Below are 13,524 nucleotides of genomic sequence, written 5' to 3' on the forward strand. Positions count from 1 at the left end.
GACAGGGGGGTGTTCATGGGGGCGAGGGACAGACCATTCCCTACGGGACAGGGGGGTGTTCATGGGGCGCCCCACCCCCCCAACAAGGACCAGACCCCCCCCCAAAAGGCACCACAGCCCCCAGCCCCCCAAAGCACTCTCCACCCTCTGTACAGCCGTTTATTGCGGGCGGGGGGCTCTGCTCGCTTGGGGCCGGGGGGCAGCAGCCGGGGGGGGCCGCCAGCACCCGGGGGTCCCATCCCCGGCTCCTCCATCACCGGCAGCCGGGGGGGGCACGAGGCCCGCGGGGAGGGGGCGGCCGGGGGGGGCCGGGGGTCCCGGCGTGTCCCGGCACGGTCCAGCACGGCGCGGCACAGGGCGCACGGCAGACGAAGCGCAGGCAGCGGGCGGGGGGCAGCCGGGGGGCACGGGCGAAGCTGCGGGGGCCGGGGGGGCCGGGTGGGGCCGGTGCCCGGTGCCCGGTGGCAGCTAACTGGTGCCCAGCGGGAAGGTGGGCGAGTGGCGCTCGGTGCCGATGGGACGCGAGGGCACCTCGGCGAAGCCCACGTGTCGCCGCTCTGGGGAGGGAAACGGAGGGTTAGCAGCGGGCACGGTGGCACCGGGCACAGCGGGGATGGCGGGGGTGACAGCCCCACGTACCCCCGGTGCCACCGTCCTGCTCCTGGCCCGGCTCATCCTCGTCACCCTCCGCTCCCTCGGGGTCCTCGGGGATCTCGGACACCGTCAGCGACTTCAGGTCCTCCTCGCGCTCGTCGATGCCGCCGGCGAAGGACACCTTCTGCCCGCCTGTGGGGACCGGCACGGTGGCCCCGGGGACACACAGCGGGAGGTGACCCCGCTGAGGGGCGGGGGGGACGCGGCACCGAGCCCCCGTGCTCACCCGGCGTCCCCGGGCGAGTGAGCAGCCACGTCCCCTCGCTGTCCCCGTGTCCCCGCCATCCTCATCCTCCCGCTATCCCTGTCCTGCTGTTCCCAATCCTCCCGCCACCTTGTCCCCCACCATTCCCACCCCTCCACCACCCTGTCCTCTCGCTGTCCCAATCCTCCTGCCACCCCCCTATCCTTGTCCCCCACCATTCCCACCCCTCCAGCACCCCATCCCCTCGCTGTCCCCATCCTCCTGTCACTCCGCCATCACCTCCACTGTGCCTGTCCTCCTGCCATCCCTCTGCCATCCCACTGTCCCCCCACCCTCCTGCTATCCCCGTCCCCCCCCATCCCCATCTCTCCGCCTCCCCGTCCCCATCCCGTTACCTTTCCGCTTGTGCGCCTTCAGCCCGGCGGGGAAGTAGCTGCGCTCGGCTCTGCCCTGGCTCCCCGGGGCTGCCCGGGCGGGGGTCGATGAGGCCGGGGCACCGCGAGGCACGCGCGGCACCGGGGCGGCACCGGAGCACCGCCGGGGCCGCGTCAGACAGCGGCCGGGGGTCCGGCTGGCGTCACCGGCCCCGCGGGGGACGGGGACACGTGGGCAGCAAGGACAGTGGCCCAGCCAGCCCGTGTGCCAGCCCTGGCTTTGTCCCCGAGGGCTGCAGGGGATGATGACTCCCGTCCCCACCTCCCCGTGTCCCCCAGGCTCCAGCAGTCCTGTCCCCACCTACCCTGGGCTTCTGGTCCCCGTGTCCCCACATCCCCAGGGCTCTGGCACCCCTGTGTCCGTGTCCTCACGTCTCTTTGTCCCCTGGGCTCTGGCTGTGCCATGTCCCCATCCCGCAGATTCCAGCAGCCCCATCACCACCTCCCCTGGGCTCCAGAATCCCCCTCCCCATGTCCCTATGTCCCCAGGGCTCTGCCATCCGTGTCCCCACATCCCCTGGGCTCCAGCAGCCCCCTCCCCATGTCCCTGTGTCCCCAGGGCTCTGCCATCCGTGTCCCCACATCCCCTGGGCTCCAGAATCCCCCTCCCCATGTCCCTGTGTCCCCAGGGCTCTGCCATGTCCCCACATCCCCTGGGCTCCAGCAGCCCCCTCCCCATGTCCCTGTGTCCCCAAGGCTCTGGCATCCATGTCCCCACATCCCCTGGGCTCCAGCAGCCCCCTCCCCATGTCCCTGTGTCCCCTCACCAGACTCGAGGGCACTGTCGGGGTCGCAGCCGTCATCGGGCTCCCCGTCGGAGCTGTCACCCCCGCCCATGCCGCTCTCCAGGTGGGACTGCACGATGCGCTGCACCGCTGGGGACACGCCGGTGTCACCGGGCACCGGGAGCACCGGGAGGAGCACGGGGGTGTCCCCCCAGCCCCCGCGCTGTCCCCGGTGTCCCCGCGGGCGGTACCTTTGAGCGAGGGCGGGGTGTAGGCACACGGGTTGGTCCTCTTTGGTTTGAGCAGGCAGCCCTCGCCCGACGAGCGCTGCGGGGGGAGCGGCGTCGGCATGGGGGGGCCTGGTGTCCCCCACGGGGGTCACCTCGGCCCCGGGAGAGCCGGGAACCCCCCGGTGAGGTGAGGGGCTGCGATGGGGGTCTCAGAATGGGGCTGACACCCACCCCCATCCCAACAATGAGGACCCTGCAGAGGGGATGTGGCACTGGGGACACCATGGTGGGACCCTGCCTTGGGGACTTGCACTGGGGATGGGATACTGGGGACACCGTCCTGAGCACCCCTCCGTGGGGACCCTGCCATGGGGATCCTATGCTGGGGACCCCCATTATGGGGACACTGCCATGAGGACGTGGAATTGGGGTCTCCACAATTATAGGGACACTGCCATGAGGATGTGGCATTGGGGTCCCCACACTTATGGGGACACTGCCATGAGGATGTGGCATTGGGGTCCCCACGATGGGGACATTGCCTTGGGGCCATGTTTTTGGGCTGCCCCTGATGGCGACCCCGTTATGGAGACCTTGTGTTTGGGACTCCGTGGGGATGTGGCACTGGGGACACGGTACTGGGGACACTGGGGGGGTGACCCCGCCACGGTCACGCGCTGCTTTGCACAAACTCCCCAGCCTGGCTCGGCTCCATGTCCCCATCCCGTGTCCCCGTCCTGGCGCTGGCGCCGTGTGCCCGTGCCGGGAAGGAGCCGATAAGCTCCGGGCGCCGGGGCTGGGTCCGATAATCCCCCCGGGGGACACGGGACAGGGAGCGGGGTTCTGTTGGGGGTCCCGGCGCCCACTCACCTGGTAGGGCAAGTTCTCATCCTCTGTGTCAGCGGCGCCGGGGAGAGAAAAGTGAGCGGGACACGGACACCTGGCGGGGCCGGGCAGGGCCGTGCCCACGCTCGGACCCCCCTCCAGGGGTTACCCTGCCCGCCGGGGACCCGCGTCCCCTCCCTGCCACCCCCTTCCTTATGTGACACCCCGTCTCCTCCTTGACAGACATCCCATTCCACAGGTGTCACTACATCCCACCTCCCCCACGTCCCCTCCCTGCCACAGTGTCCCATCCCAGACACCACGACAGACACCATGTCCCATCTCAGACACCACGTCCCATCCCTGCCACCGCCTCCCATCCCCCGCCCCGCGTCCCAGCCCGGCCCCGCTCACCTGGGGACGAGTGTTCGGAGAGCTGGAAGAGCATGGCCGGCGTGGGCCTCCGCCGGCGGATCTGGGGCACAGCGGGGTGTCACCGGCTGGGGACGCCCCGGGTCCCCTGTCCCCTGCCCTGCGCCCCAGGGACACGTGTCTGCACTGTGTGAGCGTGTGTGCGCCTGTGGGTGCAGGGCCACGAACCCACCCGGCACGGGGTCCCCGGGGTGTCCCCAGCGCATCCCAGCCCCACGAGAGCCCCAGGCCAGCTCCTCCGGGGGGACTCTGGGTTCGGCGTGTGCTGGGAATGTCCCCTCGGATTAGGGACAACTGGCGGGGGTGGCTGCACCAACACGCAGAGTGTTCTGTCCCCTTCATCCCATCCCTGTCCTCATTCTGTGCCCTCTGTCTCATCCCTTTCCTGATGTCTTGTGCCATCCCTGTCCCTGTCCCTGTCCCTGTCCCTGTCCCAACTCTCCCTGTGCGGGACCGCAGCTTCCGCGGGGACCTTGGAGCTCTCTCGTCCTGTCCCCGTCCCTTTCTGTGTCCCCCACGCAGTCCCGTCCGGTCTGTCCCTCCCGTCCCATGCCCTGCCCACTCCGATCCCCCTTGTCCTGCTCTGCCGGTCCCATCCTCTCCCTCTTGTCCCCTCTGTCCCTTCCGATCTCCCCCGGATCCATCCCCTCCCTCCCTCTGTCCCCTCCTACCTCCCCCTTGTCCCATCCCATCTGTCCCAACGCATTCCCCCGCCGTCCCCTCTGTCCCTTCCATCCCCTGCCTTGTCCCCTCTGTCCCCTCCGGTCCCCCTTGTCCTGCTCTCGCAGTCCCATCCTGATCCTCCTGTCCCCTCCGATCCCCCTCGTCCCATCCCCTGCCTTGTCCCCTCTGTCCCCTCCGATCCCCCTTGTCCTGCTCCCCCGGTCCCCTCCCGTCTCTCCTGTCCGGTTCAATCCCCCTTGTCCCATCCCCTCCCTCCTGTCCCGCTCTGTCCCCATCCCGTCCCCGCTGTCCCCGTCCTTCCCCGGGGCTCTCCCGTGTCCCCCTCCCGTCCCACGCGCTCGGTCCGGGGGTCCCTCCTTGCCCCGAGGTCACCGGCAGCGCTTTGCCCAGGCGGAGAGGAGGGACCCCGGGCTCCCCTCTCCCCTCTCCCCGCTCCCCGCTCACCATCTCGACGGCGCGGGGGTCCAGGTTGCTGGGGGGGGCCGGCACGGAGAACTGGATCTTCTTGCGCTCCTTGGGGTCCATGGCCTTGGCCGGGAGTCACCGGAGCCGGTGGGGGGGTCTCTGGCACCGGTACCGAGCAGAGTTCGGTGGCACCCGGGGCTCGGTACGGCGAGGAATGAGAGTGGCGGGAGGTGGGGAAGGCAGAGCCGGTGAGGAGGAGGAGGAGGAGGAGGAAGGAGAGGGAGGGAGGACGCGTCTTCCTACCAGGAGCTGAATTATTCATCCCCCCCTCCCCGGGCAGGGGGGCTGAGGCCGCGGTAATGAGCCCTTGGGGAGCCCCCCAGGGGGTTCAGCCAACCTGTGGGGGGTCCTTAACCCCTTCCCTGCCGTGCGGGACCCCGCCTGCGGTGGTCGGTTGCGTTGGGACAGGGACGGGTGGCTCCGTGTGTGTCCCTGTCCCTTATGCCTGAGTCTCCCCAGAGATGGGGGGACAGGGGACAGAGGGACAGCCGCTCCTACCCCTGTGGGCAGCGGCAAAATTCCCCCCTCCCCCCGGCTGCTCTGTGCCGCACGGGACGGGGCCACCACTCTGGAGAGAGTGGGGAGAGAGTCCCTACCCGTGGGGACATGGGACTCCCAGAACATCCCACCCCCTGTGTGCCGGGGGTCCCCCCACCCCCAGCTGCAGCCCCCAGGCTGTCGGCGGTGCGGGGGCTGTGTCTTCACCCCGGGCTGTGCCCACCTGCCCTGGCTCTTGCCCAGTTTTTTGGAGATTTTCCCCACAGAAAATCCCAGGGGACACAAAATATTCCCCTGGGGAAGGGAGGGGGGGGGGGTTCATCCCCCAGGGCAACGCTCGGCACCAGAGCTGCCAGGCAGGGATCAGGGGACATCGAGAGCACCTCTCCCGACCCCACAGGGCCACAACCAGGGGGTCCCCATGCAGGGGGGACAGCCGCAGCGGTGGCTCGTCCCCTCCTGGGATGTCCCGGGGCGGTGTCGATGGAAGCCGCCTCTGAGCAGGAACGAGGAAGGGGGAGCTGGGAACTGGCTCCGTCCCCCGGATCTCCCGGTGCTCCAACGGCTGCGGGTGGCCCTGGGCCAGCAGCCACCGCTCCAGCAAAATATTTACCCGAGTGGCACCGAGCCATGGACCAGCCTCCCGCCCGCCCGGCACCACGCGGCAAAGCCCGGCAAAACACGGCGCAGCCCGGCCCTGGGTGACAAATCCTGGCTCTGGGTGGCAAATCTCGGCTCTGAGTGGCGAAGGCCAACTCTAGGTGACAAAGTCCAGCTCTGGGAGACAAATCTTGGATCTGCGTGACAAATCTTGGCTCTGTGTGACAAAGCCCAGCTCTGGGTGACAAACTTGTGCCTGTGGCACAGCGCAGTGACCACGTGGATGGGGACAAATCAGAGACAGGCGCCAGCAGAGCCCGGTGTCTTCATAGAGACCAAAATCTGGGGACAAGGTGAGGGGTCCCTCTGTCACCCTGGATGTGCCCGGTGTCCCCGTGCTAGGCTCTGAGCACCGTCCCCATCCCGGGACCCGAGTCGTTATGGCAACAGGTTCCCGGGCTCCATCCCGCTGCTGTTCCCGCTTCTCCCACCCACGAAGACGCCGTGTGAGGGGGTGGTCGGGCCCCCTCCCCTCCCTGCGCTGCGGCAGCGCCGGCACCCGCAGCCCCCCGGGATCGGCAGGCGCCGCCCGCGCCCGCGCCCACGCACCGTCACCCGCGGGTGGCACCTGCAGCGTGGCACGGGGGGGGCCCTGAACACGGGGGGCACCTTCCAGGCACACGTGTGGCACACATGGCCCCGCTCCTCGTCGCCGGGACAAGCACACCGTGGGCACCCCGTGCCGTGCCCGTGCCCGTGCCCGTGCCGCGGTGCCGCGGGGGCTGCAGCTCCGCGCAGCAGCGAATCCTCCCGCGGAGAGAGTAAAAATAGCAGCAGGTTGAGGGAAGAAGCGCTCGCCCCCCGCCAGCGGGCACCGGCGAGGAGCCTGCGCCCACCGCGGAGCCCTGGGCACGGACGTGGCGCGGTGGCACCGGAGGGTGTGGGGATGGACCGGCGTGGGGAGGGGACACGATGGGGACAGAGCGTCGTGGTGGGGGGGCATGGTGGGGACAGGGTGCCACGGGGACAGGGTGTGCTGGGGGTGGAACAGCACGGGGACAGGGTGTGCTGGGGGTGGAGCATCGTGCCCAGCAGGGTCCCATGGGGACGAAGCGCCCCAGGGATGGGGCACCGTGGGGACAGGGTGTGCTGGGGATGGAGCAGCACGGGGACAGTGTCCCACGAGGATAAAGTGCCCCAGGGATGGAGCCGGGGACAGTGTTGATGGGGTACATCAGGGACAGGGTGCCACGGGGACAGGACCTTACTGGGACAGGACATCGTAGGGACAGGGCCTTGCGGGGACAGCGCATCCTGGGGACGATCGCACGGTCCAAGGGTGAGTGCCGGGGGGCGGGGCCTGTGCACGGAGGGGGCGTGGCTACAGGATGGGCGGGGGTCCGGTCGGGGGTACCGGGACCCCCCCTCAGTGCCCTTCACCCCGGTATCCCCCTCCGTTTCCCCCACTCCGCCCTGCGGGGGTGTCCCTCCCCCCGCTCCCGGGTGTCCCCTCCCAGCTCGCCCTGGGCTGAGCCCCCCGAGCCCCCCCCGCACCCCAAGACCCCCCCGTGGGTGCAGCCGCCCCCCAGGAGCTGCAGCGAGGGCGGAGGGTGGGGGCCGGTGCTCCCCTGGGTGCCGGGAGTGGGAACACGCGTGGGAGCAGAGCACGCGTGGGAGCCCGAGGGGGCGGTGGGGGGGGGGGCCCCGCAGGGGGCTTAACCCCTTCACTGCCGGGAACCCCCCCAGCGACCACCATTAGGGACCGTCCCTAAATGGGGTCCATGGGGGGGTGGGGAAGGGGCACCCCCTGTCCTGCTCAGGGACACTGGGCTGCACTGGGGGGTGAGATGGGGAAACTGAGGCAGGACTGGGGGGGCCCACCCCTATAACCCAGCGCCACCGGGGGTCTCCAACCCCATGTTTGTAGCATGAAGTGGGGTGGTCTGCATCCCCGTACCCCCAAAAAGTGCGGGGGCACGAGGAGGGGCCGTGTCCCCGGATTCCCGGCAGGATGGGACATTGTGTCCCCACACCTGGCAGCACAGGGGTGGCCACGTCCCCAGCTCAAGGAGGAGGAGTCACACCCCTGAACCCCCAAGAGGGCGGGCAGGGGGCTGCATCCCCCCGACCCCCCGGGCGGTGCCCTCTCCTGGTGCCCTCACCGGCCCCGTGTGCCCGTCGGCGGCACGCGGTGGCAGATGTCACTGCTGACGCTGGCATGGCCAGGCTGGCACGGCCACCCGGGGCTGGCAAGGCCGCGCGGGCTGGGCAGCGACTCAAGGGCTTTGGCACGGGGTGGCCGGAGCGGAGCCGCGGCTGGAGCTGCCCTGGTTGGCAGCCACCGGCCCGTGCCAAGCCTCACACCCACACCACGGGGTGGCATCGGGGGCACTGGGGGGTCCTGGGGCAGCACCCCCGAGGTGGGCACCCACCCAGGCAGGGGTTTGGGTGCTGGTTTGGGGGGTTCATGCACGCAGAGCCCGGTGCCAGGGTGTGCCCGGCTCAGGAGGGGCTGAACGGGCAAAACCTTGAGGGGGGAACTTAGCGGGGGAAGCCGGGGAGGAAAAAGGGGGAATGTGGGGGGGACAAATCTGGGGGGGTTCCAGGTAAGGGGTGCAGTGGTGAGACTCTGAGAGGCAGCCCGGGGGTCTCCTCTGCCTGGGGGTGGGGGGGGGGGGACACCACGTGCCTCAGTTTACCCACCTGTAGCACGTGTCCTCTACCGCCTGAAGCCCCACCCACCACCATCCCTACGGAGCCGGGACCCCCAAAGGATCCTAAAACTCATCCAGGTGCCCCCACGGAGCCCTGCCAGGGTGGGCTCATGGGGGTTCCCAGCCCCGCTCCCCCCAGCCCATCCCTGACCCCCCCGAGGGGGTCCCGGCCGCCAGCACAGACCAGTTTACTGCCTCCATTCCCAGAAGAAAGAATAAAGTTAAAACATCTGTTAATTTATAAACCAATTTAACCATGACTGGTTAATAAATAGCTTCCAGCTGGCACCCCCACCCCGCGCCGGGCAAGGGGGGGCCAGGGGGGCACAGCCGGGCTCGCCACTCTCCCGCAGCCCCCCCCGGGGTCATTGTCACTTGTCCCCGTGGGGGTGTGGGGGTGTCCCCGGGGATTTAACGGGGAAACCCGGTGCTGGCGGGGAGGGGACACGGCCACGGTGCCTGGCACAGGGGGATCCCAGAGGGACCACGGGGACAGTGCGGTGCCCACGGGGGGGCTCTGGTCATGCGGGGGGGGTCGGGGCTGCGGGGCACGGTGAGGGGGGGTTTGGGTAGGGGAGGAGGGAGCAGGGAAGGAGGAGTCTGGGGAGGGGGTTGTGGATGATGATGTGTGTGCGCCAGGGATGGGCACGTGTGTGTTCGTGTGTGTGCCAGGGCTGTGCACATCTGCACGTGTGTGCCAGGTGTGTTCACGCGTGTGCATCCAGGGCTGTGCCACCCACTGTCCCCCCACCCCAGTGGGGACATCCCATCTCTGCTGCTGTCCCCACAGATCCATGACGTGTCCCTTTGGAGCACCATCCTCGCTGCATACGGATCCAGGACGGAAAAGTGCCCGGCCCTGGCATTGTGGGGTGCCCACTGCTGCCCCCCACCCTCTCTCTGGGGGCTGTGGGTGGAGGTGCAAGGCCGTGAGCCCCTCGCCCCGACACGTGTCACAATAGTAATGTAATTTGTCCCTTAACAATGGGCAGCTTGAGGTTTATATTTAATTACACCGCTCGCACCAACCTGAACTCACCCTTATTCATCAATAATGCATGGGTTTGTGTTTATCGCTGCTTAATTAATCTGTGCTTACGACAATTAAAGGCTCGCAAAATCCCCCAAGGTGGCAGCGGGGAGCGGCTGCGCCGGGCTGGCGCGGTGGTGGCGGTGCCAGCCTGGTCCCAGTGCCAATGTGGTCACCCTGACAGCACGGTCACAGTGCTGGTGTGGTGGCAGTGCCAGAGCGGTCACGGTGCCAGGGTGGTCAGTGTGGCAGCGTGGTCACCATGCTGGCATGTGGTCACTGTGCCAGCGGGGTCGTGGTTGTGGTGCTGGCATGATCGTGGTGACAGGGTGGTCACAGTGCCAGTGTGGTCACAGTGCCAGTGTGGTCATGGTGTCACTGTGGTCACTGTGCCTGTCTGGTGGCGGTGCTGGTGTGGTCACAGTGTCACTGTGGTCACTGTGCCAGTGTGGTCACAGTGTCAGTGTGGTCACGGTGTCAGTGTGGTCACAGTGCCAGCATGGTCACTGTGCCAGTGTAGTCACTGTGCCTGTCTGGTGGCAGTGCCAGTGTGGTCACAGTGTCACTGTGGTCACTGTGCCAGTGTGGTCACTGTGCCTGTCTGGTGGCAGTGCCAGTGTGGTCACAGTGTCACCGTGGTCACGGTGCCTGTCTGGTGGCAGTGCCACCATTCAGGCATGGTCACCATGCCGGTGCAGCAGCAGTGGCCACTGAGAGCCAGCCCATCTGCCAAGCAGGGTGACACCCTCGGGTACTCCCATCCTTGGCTGCCAGAAGGGGCGAGAGAAAAAGAGAGAACCCCCCCCACACACAGCAGTGGGTACCCCCACCCTATCCTCCCTGCCTCAGTTTCCCCACAAGGAAACCACTACCACCACCCCATCCATCACCCCCTCCCATCCCCCCATCCCTCCTCCCCGGTGCTTTACCCCCAATTTCACTTTTCCCTGCCCACTCTGCACGCCCTGACGCCCTCGCCGTGCCAGGGCCGGGGGGGTTTGTGCCCCCCACGCCGTGCCAGGCCAGCTCTGTGCCTTTAAGCACGATGGCACGGCTGTCCCGGATCAGCCGGAGCGCCTATTAAATTTTTATGCGAAGTGTAAATGGGCCAGGTCTCCAGCTTCCCGCTCCCTCCGAATGATTTATTACTCGCAAATACCACAGAACTAATTAGTATAGTAATTAATTAATACGAATTTGCATATTTGCATGTGCAATTAGTGCAGTGGAGTGATTACTCTGAAAATGAGAAGTTGGGCCTGTCAGATGGGAGTGTGAACTGGAGTGGAAAAGCCTCGTGAAAACGATCCCGGGCGGCGGCGGCGGCACCGGGCACGAGGCGGCGCCGGGCGGGCGGCAGCACCGGCGAGGCCCCGGCGTGGAGGGTCGTGGGGCTCAGCCCGCGGGACGCCCCCTTTCCCCCATCCCATCCCAACCCTGAACCATGGGGACCGCTCCATCCCTCGGCCATCTCCATGGCGACTGGCTGTGCCAGGCGCATCGCCATGGCAACGGGCCGGGCCACGCAGCCTCGCCATGGCGACTGTCGTCATCGCGCTCTGTCGCCATGGAGACCCTCCCCATCTCCCCAAATCCGCTCCCTGACAGGCCCCCCCCCACCTCGGGGTTGGGGTGGGGGGGCTGCTCCTCGGAGTGGGGGTCCCCGAAAGCACCCGGGAGGGGGAATGGGGGTCCCCGCTGTCCCCAGGGATTGGGGGGAGCACCCCGGGGTGCCCCATGTTGGGGTGCCCTGTGCTGTGGGGGAGAAGCTGAGCTCTGTGACAGCAGCACCGGGCTGGACCCAGCCCAAGGGATGTGACCTGAAACCCCCCCCAGGGTGGGGCTTGGCACCCCCAGCCCCACAGCCCCGAGTCCAGCCCTTGGCCTTTGTCCCTGGTGCCACCCAGGTGCCCCTTCACCTGTGCCCACCCCTCTGGCTGAGGCCTGACACACTCAGAGCAATTCCAGGCTGCCTGTGCCTGATTTTGGAGGGCAGACAAGTGAGATGGGGGTGATGGAGGGGGCCATGGCTACGGGCAGCCCCCTCCACCCCCGTGTGCCACATCCCCCCAGCACCGGGCCCTGGCAGCCCCCAAAACGGGCCCAGGCAGCTGCCACCTGCCAGGGGGGGCTGGGGACACTGCCAGCATCACCCACTCGGCTGTGTCCACACGGGTGGCACTGCCAGTGTGGCCACAGTGGCCATGGAGAGGCTCCCATGGCCACACCTGAAGCCTGTGATGTCACCGGCCAGCTGTGATGTCACAGGCTTTTGTGACATCACCAGGGTGGCCTTGTTACCTCAGCAGCAGCCAGCTCTGCTGGTGGCACAACAGCAACTCCCTCCAGGCCTGGGTTGGGGTCCCCTGTCCCCAGCCACACTGTCCCCAAAGGACATCTGACCCCAGCGAACACACCAGGTGACAAAGGAGTGTGGGGCAGGGGGGACAAATCCTCTGTGTCCCCGCCCGTGATGATCTGTCCCCAGCCCCCGGTGGAGCCGCAGCTCCGGCAGTTTCCTGCCGGGCAATTCCCGGGCGTCACTTTCCTAATTAACAACGTGTGGCTTAAAAAGCACTTGTCAGGTCCCTGGGGTGTGTGTGACTGTGGGGGACAGGCTGGGGGGACAGGTTGGGGACAGGCTGGGGGGACATACTGGGGACACAGGTGGGGGATATGAGCAGGAATTTGGATGCCCTGGGAGCAGCGGTGAAGCAGCCACGCCACAGCCCCAGGGCCGGCACAGCACCTCCTCATCCTCCTCTGAAGATGATGAAGGAGTTCCCCAAATCCCCCTGATGCCAGTCCAGCCAGAGCCCCCCTCTGTTCCCTCAGCTTCCCTCCTCCATCAGCTTCCTCCTCCCATGACCCTGCACAGTCACCACTGCGGGGACATTTAGGGACACGGCGGCGGGCAGGGCACCACCCACCCCTCCCCATCCCCCCGCAGCCGGGGCCCTGCTCACCCGCGGACCGGAGGATGCCCAGGTTTGGCTCCTACGAGGGTGGAGCTGCTCCAGGGACCCGGCCCGGAGGCATCGGGGACAAGGACGGGGACAGGGATGGGGACAGGGATGGGCTCAGCTCCTGCTCTCCTCCCCTCAGTGACATTCCCGGCGGTGGCTCCGCCGCACGTTAGCGCATCCATCTCTCCCCAGCCTTCACCTCCCAGAAATATTGCAGTGCGGAGCCGGCTCCATCTGGCAGCGGCCCCCGCCTCCCCCCCGCCACCGCTCGCGGGGAGATGCCGGAGCCGGATCCATCGCCCGGGCCTCGCTGAGGGCCAGCAGCGGTGGCAGGGGACAGCCGGGATGGCCTCACCGGGAGGGGACAGCGTGGCCTGGCCCGCCGTGACATCGGCACGCCGGGGATGTGGCAGGCGGCTGAGCCTCGCCCCACGCGGGGCCCCCGGAGCCACCCGGGCCCAGCTGGCTCCCAGCCGTGTCCCGGCACCACCCAGCACCCGGCTCTGCCGGTGCCGACCTGCTTCCGTGCCCTCCCCGTGGCCCTCCCCGTGGCACGTGTCCCCTGAGCCATCGCTGTCGCAGGCAGGGTCCCCCCCTGCACCCAGCGCTTCCTGCCGGAGGGAGGGAAGGGACGTGGAGGGTGGAATTTGGGGGAGGAAAGAGCTTCGTGCCTCAGCCAAACTCCTCAGTGTGCCTGCCTGTCACCGAGGCCACCAGGGAGTGGCCGGGGACCGGAGGTGGCAGTGCTGGGACAGCCGGTCCCTGCACAGGGGGACCACCAGTGGGGTGGGGAGCAGAGCCCTGGGGTCGCTGGGCCATCTCCCCCAGCCTCCACAGCCAAAAGGGCAGCACCCAGCCCATCCTCTGCTCCCACCCTGCCCCCCAAACCGTGCCTGGCCCTGTGTTGAGCTCAGCCTCAGCTGCCCCTGCTCCACAGGACAGCCCCAGTTCCCGTGGGATGGATCCTGCTCATCCAGCCCCTGCGCTGCGCTCCAGATCCCTGCTCACCTCTGTGGAGGAAGGCTCTTCCCAAAGCCACCCAAGGACCGGGATGGGGCTGGC

At 68.0% G+C, this 13,524-nt stretch overlaps 1 protein-coding gene across 2 annotated transcripts; it reads right to left on the minus strand.

Annotated features, from left to right (window-relative positions):
* Positions 1–145: 145 nt before the first annotated feature.
* PPP1R1B (protein phosphatase 1 regulatory inhibitor subunit 1B) lies at positions 146–5,147 on the minus strand. Of its 2 annotated transcripts, none has more exons than XM_059869556.1 (8): positions 4,634–5,147; positions 3,488–3,605; positions 3,119–3,141; positions 2,270–2,345; positions 2,061–2,168; positions 1,255–1,323; positions 640–786; positions 146–557 (listed from the first exon to the last, which is right to left on the minus strand). In XM_059869556.1, exons 2-8 carry the CDS (start codon positions 3,519–3,521, stop codon positions 469–471), a joined length of 546 nt encoding a protein of 181 aa, XP_059725539.1. In that variant the 5' UTR covers positions 3,522–3,605; positions 4,634–5,147; the 3' UTR covers positions 146–468. The 2 variants fall into 2 exon arrangements, with proteins under 2 accessions (XP_059725539.1, XP_059725538.1); XM_059869555.1 differs by having other exon boundaries at positions 3,488–3,548; positions 4,634–5,135.
* Positions 5,148–13,524: the final 8,377 nt, after the last annotated feature.

The sequence above is a fragment of the Haemorhous mexicanus genome, chromosome 28, assembly GCF_027477595.1.
Source record: "Haemorhous mexicanus isolate bHaeMex1 chromosome 28, bHaeMex1.pri, whole genome shotgun sequence".
Classification (NCBI taxonomy): Eukaryota; Metazoa; Chordata; class Aves; order Passeriformes; family Fringillidae; genus Haemorhous; species Haemorhous mexicanus.